General features: G+C 36.0%; 1 protein-coding gene across 5 annotated transcripts in view; it reads right to left on the bottom strand.

Moving 5' to 3' along the window:
- The window catches only part of LOC105225098 (protein sax-3), a 183,761-nt gene that overhangs the window by 26,320 nt on the left and 145,125 nt on the right, over positions 1–12,316 (bottom strand). For all 5 annotated transcript variants that reach the window (XM_049459942.1, XM_049459802.1, XM_049459741.1 and 2 more), the window contains 4 exons: positions 9,662–9,764; positions 6,427–6,711; positions 6,151–6,291; positions 1,220–1,351 (listed from right to left, as the gene is read on the bottom strand). In XM_049459942.1, coding sequence (XP_049315899.1) covers positions 1,220–1,351; positions 6,151–6,291; positions 6,427–6,711; positions 9,662–9,764 — 661 coding nt within the window. The remainder of the gene's footprint in view (positions 1–1,219; positions 1,352–6,150; positions 6,292–6,426; positions 6,712–9,661; positions 9,765–12,316) is intronic.

The following is a 12,316-nucleotide window of genomic DNA, read 5'->3' as shown; positions in this document are numbered from 1 at the left end:
AAGTTTCAGCCTCAGTCTTGCATAGGCTGGAGATTGGAAGGAAAAATGTCGGGATATGTTTCCACCTTAATTACAGTTAAGAAAAAATGTCGCTTATATTTTGATGTTCTTATATATTGAGCTTCTTTGACGAGCTCTTCAACTGCTGAAATCCTCTGTTGGTACTTTTCTGCATAGATAAGCCTTTCCTTTTAGGCTTTAGGCTCCTTATTGGGAAAGTTTGTTCTTCCTTCTTAGTAAAATTTAGTGAAAGAAAAAATAATTCACTTCTGCAGTTTCTTGATTCCACGTTTCTCATTTATGTTAAGGAAAGGCATAGAACTCGCTATATATCAAGAGATATCCTCTTATATTCATTCTTCAAGTCCATAACCTAGTTTGCCAAACTTTGGAAATAAATTGAGAGTTTCTACGATGGCTTTTCAATCGATCGATACTTCGAGTTTTGTGTAGAACTTTTCAGGTATAGGTATGTAAACTCAGAAGTACAGGCCTGGTAATATTTTTATGAATCTACTTTCTCAATCCCTCGAATCTTTCTTTATGTTATTTATGTTGTAAAGCCTCAAAATTTGCAAGAAAGGTCATAAACTGAAGCCTTCTAATAATTCTGCATTCTTACTTATGCCACCTAGTGTTGCGCGTAGTGTTGGGCGTTTAGCATTCACATTCTGGTATACAACACACATATATACTGCTGTCTCTCTCCCCACATGAAAGAAATTTCCTACTAAGCTTCTTCCTCATTACACATAAATAACTGAAGTTCTTCTCGTCTTTTTCCAATATCTAGCCTACTAACCTTTTTTTCTACTAACCAACTAATCGAAACTCTCATTAGTCAATACCAACTCAACAGATCTTACTAACTTTCAGCACACTAACTAACACCGCGCAGCTTAAACTTTGACAAGTGAAAGCTGTGGTCGAACTTTCGGCACCCTTTATGCAAACTTTCATCAAAGAAACGCTTGATTCTCATTCACAGCATGCATGGCGCTGCACAAAAACACTTCAAATGAGCCGTAAAACTTTTATACTAACAACAACTACAACACATAAACACACATATGTGCACTTATATGTGTGCAATAAAGCTTTTAGCACATCCCTGTGCGCTCTCCTGTGTAGTGATGTGAGTAATTTGCACTTGCACACAACTACACACATGCAACAACAACAATAGCAACAGCAATAATATTTATAGCAATTAACTCACCGTGTACGGTTAGTGTGCCCGTGGCTGTAATTGAGCCGACCGCATTATCCGCTTCGCAGCTATACTCGCCCATATCTTCCAGCGTAACGTCATCCAATTTCAGGCTGCGATCCTCGAGGATGTGCACACGACCTGTTGTGAAAAGCGGCGATGGAAATGGAATACAAAAGCAGAAAAAAGAAATGAGCAAATGTAAAGAAATGAAATGTGTGTGTTGTTGGTATAAAAAGCGAATTAAAGTTCAAGTGTTGGTCAAACAAACCGGTGAGGCTTGAATAGTTCACGCTTAATGTGCGTAGTTAAGTATAATGGTATGAATGTATATATATGTATGTACAAGTATGTGTTTTTGATTCTATAGCTTTGTGCATTGGGTGGCGGGGCGCATTAAAATAGCTTTGTGTGCGTGAATAACAATAAAAGTCTCCGAATAAAGGTGAAAAATTGCCGAAAATCAGCAGCAATTTGGCAGCGAAAAACGGCATAAAAGCGTGCACCACTGTCAGCCGTATTGTATGCGAAAGCAGCGTTGATAATTGTTGTTAGCGCTGCCACTGCTTTTGTTCGTTGGTTAGTGTCATTACAGTTGTTTTTGTTGCTGCTTTTGTTTTTGTTTTAAACGAAAGCTGCTGTATTGTTTCTGCAGGTTATGCTTAAACTTTCGAGTTTAGTGGCTTTGTTGTGCGTTAAATAGGCCCAAGTAGATTCGCATACAATAGAGGTTACGTATACGCACAGGTGCACTGTATGCCGTGTTTATCGCAATGCTTATGGCTTATGGCTTACTTCAGTGTTAAGGAAGTTGGACAGTTGTACTCTTTTATGCATTTTAAGGGTGCTTTGTGTATTTTCTTGTATATTTTCGGGCAATTTGAAGACTTGGTTTCACAGTGAAGAATTTTTTTGACTTTTAAAAGCGTGACTATGCGTAATTTTTTAATTTTTGGTCCATATTTTGATGTTTTATATACCGACAGGATAAGTAGGTAGTTCGGTTTGAATGAAAACTTCTGTTTATTTACAGGGTAAAAGGCAAAAATCCTTATGAATGAATATTTTTTTAATATAAGATATTTTGAAATGGCTATTTTATCTCGAAAATTACATAAGGAAAATTTAAGAAAATTTCTGCACTCAGCGCTCGATTTTTTTATAAGAATTTTATAGAAAATCATAAATAATTTTTCAAACTTTATATCCAAAGGGTTGTAGAATAATCTTGGTATATTATTTGGTGTTCTAACAAAGTAAGAAATGCCACCTTTCTTAACAGTGAGTTGGTGAAGAGGTCTAGGAAACTAGGAAATTCTAAATTAAAATTTTTTTTTGCGATTTAGAATAAATTTTGTGGTTCTCAAAACATTTTTCAATCGTTAGTTGCAAGAAAAAATAATAAAAATTAATTTGGCGATTTCTCAATCGAGAGCATAGTAAAAAATTTCGAAAAATTTTCAATCGTTAGATAAACCAAAATATATAAAAACTGTCAAAAATTCTTATATAAATGAGAATATAAAATTTTTTATGCACACAAACACATATTTAATTAAGCACATCAGAAAAAATTATCTCATTTGCAAACTCTTGTAACAAATTTTCAATATCAGGCCATTTTTTTTAAGGTTTCTGATTGTCTAAGTCCCCTAAAGGCTCGCCTATTATATACTAATGGCATTCTTTCTATCAGCAAGGTCTCTCAAATCATCACTTTCTTCTTCCTCCCTCTACAAACCAAGCCTTTGCCTTCGTCAACTAAGCCACCTCGCCACTTCAGCGAAGACCTGCCACTTCAGGTCACACCTGTCCTTCTAAACACCGTTGTATTACGTAGTACAGGTACATTTTAAGCCCCTGCTACCACGGCTGTATCAACACTTTGTATTTCCGGTTAGTTGGCAGCTGTAAAATCTCTGGTTTATTTTGAGGCACGTTGCAGTTGCCTTACATTAGTGTGTATGTATCTAGGTTAGTTAGTAGTTCAAGTGTTGTGAGCGAGAGCGCTGCAGCCGGTCGAGTGTTGGATTTCTTAGCAAACAGCTGTGACATGCAGCAAGCAAGCAAGAAGAAAAAATGCGCACAACAATAAGCAGAGGGTGCAGACACTTCGTGTTTAGCAGCATGCAACTGCTGAAGGTGCCACACTGAGGCAGAGCCAAGTTAATATTAAGCATGCGTATATATGTTGCAATGTCTGCCAGCTGCATGCTGATGACGTTATATGCGCCCACAAATGGCAGCGTAGTGTGGGTGGTGTGTGTGTATGTGCTGACTGCCAGGATTTGCAATGTTTTTGTTGTCTCTGGCAATTGTTTGCTTAACAAAAGTTTACGGAAGCTTTGGCGTTTACATTTGCTTTTGCTACTTCCGCGCCGCTGCTGCAACGCCAGCGCCAACGCCAACACAGCACAAACAAGCGCAGTGTCGCGTCCGGTTGGCAAAACTTTTTCTTACCTCAACACAAACAAACAAACAGACAGATAAACAGACAGGTATTTGCGCTTGTTTGTATGTATGTGTGCTTATATATGTAAATATATGCGTATATGCATAGAAAGATGGTCGTAAACTACACACCCCCGCCTGCTTATCAGTCAGCCTTTGCTCGTTAGCGTTTTGTGGCACACACACACATGTAAAGGCACTCAGCCGTCGCTTTCTTATTTGTTTGCATAGGTTAGTGGCTAAACATGTAAGCGTATGTGCGGCGCTGTTGTTGTTGTACCACATTGTCCTGTTTGCGCGCATCCTTTGGCTTGCCACATGCCACCGCAACACCCCTCCGCTTTCGATTTTAACCCCAACTCTACTAAGTCAGCTAAACCTCACCTGCGCTCCAATACCTTGCCACGTGTGCGCCGGTGTGTGTGCGTGCTGCTGATTTTCCACCATTCAAGTGTTGTGCAAGCAAAACCCAACAGCACAAATGTTGATTGCTGGCAACAGAGATTGGCAATTAACGGAATTAAAAGTTGCAGTTTGTTTTGCGGTACGTGCAACAGCGGCAGTTCGAGCTACACCGGCTAACAACAACAACACCAAGTAAGTGCTAGACTTTTACTTCTTTGGTGGACAGAAGACACGACATAACGGTACACAGCAACAAAACAGCCAACAACAAAATGACTTTGCTGCCACCGCAAATAAATGTAGTACTTTTTCATCAGCACTCGGCTCATCAGTTGTCTGTAACACTACATATATACACAAAGACGAGAAGACGTTGACCAAGTGCACTTGTACGGAGTTTACCTTTGCGGTTGTGGGTGTTGGACAGCCACTGTCTGCTGTTGCTCTAAGATGGCACTCAAGAAGTCAAACACGCATGTACAGTTAATTAGAGGGCAATATATAAGCGCATATGCATTTACTGTTATCTATGTATGTCGTTTATATGCTTAGTATTTACTATGTGTGGTTATTTTTTGACAGAGCAGTAGTTTATTGACTCTTTGGTAAATTTGCTCAAAGTCATTCTGAACAAATAAGAAATTTTTCTTTAATCAGAGAAGCTAAGCATTTCAAGGCTTCTTTTAAGGGGTTACAACCAGTTGCTGGTCAGAAAAAAACCCGTTTTTGTGAGTTTTTTGAAGAGGTATGTATATACCTTAGAGCGGGCCGATTTACAGAGAGCCAGAAAAATTAAAAAAAAATCACTTTTGTGGGATCACTTTGAACAATTTTGCTTAAGAGACTCTGGGTCCAGAACCGTTTTCGAGCCAGCGATTGTTATGGCGAATTTTAAAAAAATCTAACAGTGGACATTAAGCCCATAGGAGTCGTTAATGTATCTAATTGAGTATAGAATTATTTGTTAATACATAAATTATACCAAATAAAACATATTTTGTTTGTCATTTTTTTGTCTTTCTTTTTGAGCACTCCGCCCTCTTAAATCATAGAAAGCAAAGACGAATACCGCATTAAACTGGTAGAAATGCTTACAGTCAAATCTCTATTTCTTTATATCAGTCTGAATGATTCCTATCCGTTGTTTTTTACATTGTGTGAGTGATTTATACCAACTGTTTAATTTATACCAGTTATGCTTTCTATTGTCTAATTGTTTTATACCAACTATTCTCAGTTTATTCTTTATTGTTTTATTGACTTATACCAGTTGTTTGATTTATACCAGTTTCTTGTTCGATTGTTTAATTGATTTATACCAAATGTCTGATTTTTCTAGTTGATTTTTTGTTGTATTTATGATTTATACCAGTTTTTGATTTATACCGGTTTAAGGATCGATTATATAATATATTTATACCAACTGCGAGGCCTACATCAGTTGATTTTTTATTGTACTATTGACTTACACTAGTTATTTTATTTATATCAGTTACTTGTTCGATTGTATAACCGTTTTATATCAACTGTTTGATGAATACCAGCTGCTTTTTCGATTGCGTTATTGATTTAGGTCATTTTTGGTTTTATACCAGATTTTGATTTATACCAGTTGCTTGTTTGACTGTATCATTGACTTAAACCAGTTGTTCGATTTATGCCAGTTACTTGTTTGATTGTATTATTGACTTTTAACAGTTTTTGGTCTTATACCACTTACTTTATCGAATCGCATTATTAGTTAAAATTCTGTCTAAAACTAAATAGGAGTCTTTAGTCGCTCAAAGTTAAACTGCTGCAACACTAACTGCAGTCGCAACAGCAGTTCTATTGAATATTCCCTCTTTAAACCGTTGCAATGGTGACAAGTTCGCGCATTAAATCAGTTGCAATGCAGTGGCTGACCACAAAGCTTGCAACCAAAGTGTGGTGTGACACTACTAACTACGTATGCATGTATGTATGTGTCAAAGCGTATTTAAATAAGGTGTTAAGCGATATATGTATAAATACACACATTTATGTATTATGTGTGGTATATAACTACACCACAAAGACAAAGGGCTATGCAGATAAGCACTTACGTAATGGCATATTTCCGCCTGAAGCGGTGCGTCGCCACAGGACATCCGGTAATGGATCACCACCAATGCGACACTGAAAGATAACCGAGCTGCCAACCACGGCGGTTTGATTTTGCGGTCCGCGTATGAGGAATGGACGCACTGCAAGTAAACGTGAAGAAAGCGATAAAATGAGGAAATGCGTACAAAGGGTTGATTTATAAAAAAAATGTTAGAATATATTATTTTTATTTTCTACTTTTTGCAATTATTTATTTCAAACCCGTTTTGACTTACCGTGCACTTTTAGAAACGCCGTCGCCGACTCTCGTGTTCCCACCACATTTTTCACCACGCACTGATAACGCCCGTCGTCCGACTGACGCGCATCTTGTATGGCCAAATTACCGCCGTCGACAATGCGTATGCGTTTGTTGCTGCTCAAATTCATTGTTTGTCCGTTTTTACGCCATGAAATTTGCGGTTCTGGTGAGCCGCGCGGCGCACCGCACTCCATCAGCGCCACTTCGCCTTGGGCGACGCGTGTATTTTGCGGTTCGAGGCGAAATTCATCGCGTAGAACTGTGGCGGAGAGAGTTGAGAGGGGGTTTTTAGGGAATTTGTATATAGGAGAGCCAATAATGAAGATAAATATTGTAATTGGTATATAATTAAAAATAAAATTTTTAATATTTTAGTACTGAATTGAGCAAGCGAGTTGTTTCGGCTGTGTGCTTGTCTGTTAGTCTGTTTTGTATATACGAGAACTACTCCTTCAGTTTTTGAGATATCGATTTGAAATTTTGTACATGTCTTTTTTTTCCTACAGAGCTGCCAATTTGTTGGAATCGCCTATATCGGGTCACTGTAGCTTATAGCTGTCATACAAACTGTACGATCGGAGTCACTTGTTTGTATGAAAAACTTTTTCACTTGAAAAGATATCTTAACAAAAATTTTGTATAGATTATTATCTAAGCCAATGGTGCAATACGCGAAGAAATTGTTCACATCGGATAACTATAGCATATAGCTACCATACAAACTGAACGTTCAAAATTAAGTCCTTGTATGGAAAACTTTTTTAGGTGACAAGATATCTTCACGAAATTTTGTACGAATTATTTTGCAAGAGAATGGTATAATCTCTGCCAAAATTATTGCAATCGGGCCACTATAGCATATAGCTGTTATAACGGGTGATTTTTTTGAGGTTAGGATTTTCATGCATTAGTATTTGACAGATCACGTGGGATTTCAGACATGGTGTCAAAGAGAAAGATGCTCAGTATGCTTTGACATTTCATCATGAATAGACTTACTAACGAGCAACGCTTGCAAATCATTGAATTTTATTACCAAAATCAGTGTTCGGTTCGAAATGTGTTTCGCTGACAAATTTTGTTCAGCGATGAGGCTCATTTCTGGTTGAATGGCTACGTAAATAAGCAAAATTGCCGCATTTGGGGTGAAGAGCAACCAGAAGCCGTTCAAGAACTGCCCATGCATCCCGAAAAATGCACTGTTTGGTGTGGTTTGTACGCTGGTGGAATCATTGGACCGTATTTTTTCAAAGATGCTGTTGGACGCAACGTTACGGTGAATGGCGATCGCTATCGTTCGATGCTAACAAACTTTTTGTTGCCAAAAATGGAAGAACTGAACTTGGTTGACATGTGGTTTCAACAAGATGGCGCTACATGCCACACAGCTCGCGATTCTATGGCCATTTTGAGGGAAAACTTCGGACAACAATTCATCTCAAGAAATGGACCCGTAAGTTGGCCACCAAGATCATGCGATTTAACGCCTTTAGACTATTTTTTGTGGGGCTACGTCAAGTCTAAAGTCTACAGAAATAAGCCAGCAACTATTCCAGCTTTGGAAGACAACATTTCCGAAGAAATTCGGGCTATTCCGGCCGAAATGCTCGAAAAAGTTGCCCAAAATTGGACTTTCCGAATGGACCACCTAAGACGCAGCCGCGGTCAACATTTAAATGAAATTATCTTCAAAAAGTAAATGTCATGAACCAATCTAACGTTTCAAATAAAGAACCGATGAGATTTTGCAAATTTTATGCGTTTTTTTTTAAAAAAAAGTTATCAAGCTCTTAAAAAATCACCCTATACAAAATGACTGATCAAAATGAAGTTCTGGTACAGAAAACTTTTTTATTTCAGAAGATATCTCTACAAAATTTGACAAACATTATTTTCTAGGGTGAACATAAAATTTCAAAAGATATCGTTCAGATCAGACAACTATAGCATATAGCTGTCATACAAACTAAGCGATCAAAATGGAGATAATGGTATTTTCATATACTTTTATAGTCTAAGAAATGTACCTCCTAATGGTAATATAGTTTCGTAGCAGCTGAAATTAATATTTATTCAGTTATATTCCAACTTCCACACGTTTAGCAATATTTAAAATAATTTTCTAATTTATTTCACTTAATTTCCTTTACTTAATTAATTATTGAATTTCCTCTACCCATCTGCATCAAATTACCAACCATCTACAAATATCACCTTTCATTACAATTATAATTTTAGTCAAAGATCCAGTTATCCTCCGTTGTATCCTTGTTTCTTCCTACAAGCGTTACTACTCCACCGCCGCTTTTATCCTTTCTAATGAGGCACGCCATGCAAATAATATGCTTAACTTTGCAAAGCTTTATGCATCCATAAACCTTTCACAGACATTTCTGTCAGCAGTCTACCTGTGATTTATTTATTTATTATTGCATAGCAGCACAAAAACAACAATATTAATGCAAAACGCTCTCCAACTGCGAATATCCTTTGCGAAAGCCGGCTTTATTGCCGTTATTTGCCATTTCAACATTTGCATTGCCAAGTAAACCATCCATTGAATGGAACTCATTATTATTAGTTGGCAATAACTGGCAAAGATAGTTGGAAGATGTGCATAACGAGAGAAAGGATATTGCAGATATTGAAAATATCAATCAATTTATGTTTCTATTAAACTGCTAGGAAGGATATTGAATTGTAAATGCAGTTGCCTGGCAGCAATTGGTGGCAGTCAGAGGAGTCGAATAGTGTACTTTTGCATAGTTATATATACAATGATTAGTTTATAAACATTAGCACTGCAAAAGGACTTAAAAGCTTACCAGCAAGCATGCTATTTTTTGCCAAATGAAATGTAAAAGAATTATATGCGTAATCTTGATTAATTCAAACACCTAATATAACTGATTAGCTCAACAGCATTTTTACGCCAATTAATTATAAGTATTTACCCAATCGATCAACGATCAACAATCTACTTTTATTATTTTTTTTACTGTTAGCAGCTGCTTGTCAATATGCACTTATGCAAATTGACTCTTGACGTTGCATTTTAATATTTTATACAGTTAATAAATTACCGCAAGCACCTATTACTTTGTGATGTTACACTAACACTATACTCTACATAAGCCCTAAGCAAACTATTTTTCTTTTCTGTGAACGTTATTAGCTCTTATTCGTTTAATATCGCTAATTTCACTTACATGCAACTTGCAGCGTGGCATTGCGCGAACGTGCCACACCAAACTCATTTTTTGCCACACACCAATACGTGCCCGCGTCACTTTCACGACGTGAATGTATCACCTGCAAGTAGGAAAATAGAAAATGTAGATAATTATGACAACAAATATGGAAACTTTAATAACGGTTATTGAGAGTAGATGTTTTTTTAATGACATTATACATAAATATTTTAAATAGTGGTTGTGTTTTTAATTATATAACTACTTCTAACAATAAAGATATATTTTAACAATTAGCCGAAAAAAGCATTTTTGCTTCAGTTAAAGTGAAAGCTTTAACTTCAGAAGCTTTCACAGTAAAAAATAAGCCTAAAGTCCATTTTTTTTTTGTGTTAGCTGCATTAAAAGTTTTAAAAGCACAGAAAAAACTTTTTTGATGAAAGCTTTGTCTTTCAGAGCTTTCACAAGATTATCTGCATTACATTAAGTATAAGGTAAAAGTAACAGAATTTGTTAATTTAGTTTCATTTAGTGTTAGAAAATGTATAATTTTTTTTATTAAAGAAAGCTCAAGCTGAACTTCAAGCTTTATTAGTAAGAGCTTTCATTAAAAAAATATTTAAGCTATTTCTATTCTTTAGGTGTTCGCAAGTTACACAAAAAACGTGTGTGATGAAAGGTTTTGACTTTTAGAGATTTCACAAGATGATTTACATTGGATTATGCAGGCCGTGAGTGCTAGTTTAATCAGTTAGTTCAGTTCCTTTAGCAGTTATTAATGGATTAATGTGTTTGTGAAATAAAGCTTCAAGCTCAGATGAGTTTAGTTGAAAGCTTTATTAATGCAAGCTTTTACATATCAAATTTTTAAGTTATAGACCTGTAAATGTTCTTAGTTCACACAAGAAAAACTTATTTTATGAAAGCTTTTGACTTAAGAGCTTTCACAAGATATTTCGTGAAACATTTAGATCCTGCAATATTCAGAACTGGTTTAATTTAGTTCTTTTATAAGTTATAAAGGAATAACTTGTTTATTAAGAAAAGCACAAGTGAAAGCTCCAAGGAGAAAAAATTACAGAGCAAAACATTTCGCATTTGGTATTTAGTATAAAAATGTATTTAATTTCGTACATTTAGGTATTTTAAAAGAATAATTCATTTATTAGGGAAAGCTCAAGTGAAAGCTCCTGGGAGAAAAAATTACAGAGCCAGACAGTTTTCATTTGAGATTTAGTAAAAGAATTTATTTAATTTAATTCTTTTAGATTTTAAAGAAGAATAATTTCTTTGTTAAAGAAAGCTCAAGTGTAAGCTCTAAGCCTAAAATTCGACAGAATAAGACATTTTTCATTTAGAATTTGTTCTGAAAGTTGATTAAGGAGTAGTGAAGTTTTCCTTTTTAATATAGACACTTTACTTAAATTAAAATGAAAGCTCTAAATAAGTTATAAAAGCTTTTGTATAATCTTCTCGTTTTTTCTAAGAAAGTCTTAACGAAATATCCTTCATTCTAATCCTGTATAACTTTATCATTATTCCCTTCATAAACGATGTATTTCATAGAAGCTTTCATATTTACAGTTTATATTTATTATAGAATTTATATAGATAACAGAAGATAACCGGTTTTTTTTATTTTAAATAAATATCGGACATATTTTTCTACTTTCAAAGAATAATATAATCCACCTGTTTATTTGCAATAGATCTAACGTGACTGATGCCACAAAGTTTCAAATTTGAGAGCTTTTATGAAAGCGCCTTCAACTGATAACATAAACTAATTACCTCAAGTGCTTAATTTCACTTAGAAATTAGCTTCAAAAACTACGCATTTTCATACAAAATTCTTACCTATACTCGTATTTAAAATTTGGATTAAGATCTCTTTTCACCATCAAGCACGTGAACTTTTGTCCACATCCTCTAATGTATTAGATTTAGCATTCCTCATTTTGTTGTATCCCAAAATTGAAGGCAGCACGTGCGCGTCAAAATTGTTGCAACTTAGCAAACATCAAAGTGAAAATTTCAAATATTGCAAAATCTCTGTCTGCCGCCTAAAATCTCAACAGCCGCTGCGAGGACAATAGGCAAAAGGCAACGCCAAGCACCAAACAACAAATGCAAGAACAACTCTGTATAAACATTTGCAATTTAGTAGAGAAAACAACCCTCGACCGGTCAACCGACTGGCAACAAAGTGGCAAATAGCGAGCGCAGCAGCAACACATACTCTCCCATCAAGACACATTGTCCGACTTCATTTAATTTAATTAAAAATGTTACGCAAGTGCGTTATCTCGAGCATCTACTGTTGGATGCTTACTGCCGTTTTTACTCTTATTCACCCGCGTTTTTTTGTTGTCTTTGTGCCGCTTTGAGGGGTTAAAAGCGGCTTCAAAGCAAAGAAAGAGATACTTTTGTGTTGCAGCAAAGCCAAAAGAAAGCCAACAAAAATTCGTTGTTGCTCTTCACTCGAGTTAATTGACAACGTTGTCCTGCCCCACCCCGACCACCATCGCCTCCTGCCCTCCACACACATTAGAAATCCACACGTTTGTAGTGAGAAGGCAACAAAGTATAAAAGCGCTTGTAAATACAAATGCGAAAGTTACAAAGTCAACATTTTGCAAGTTGAATGAGTTTTAATGTGTTCGACCCGCACAC

Source organism: Bactrocera dorsalis, chromosome 1, assembly GCF_023373825.1.
Source record: "Bactrocera dorsalis isolate Fly_Bdor chromosome 1, ASM2337382v1, whole genome shotgun sequence".
Lineage (NCBI taxonomy): Eukaryota > Metazoa > Arthropoda > Insecta > Diptera > Tephritidae > Bactrocera > Bactrocera dorsalis.
Note: the sequence above shows the minus strand (reverse complement) of the source record. Positions and strands in the feature narration are given on the sequence as shown.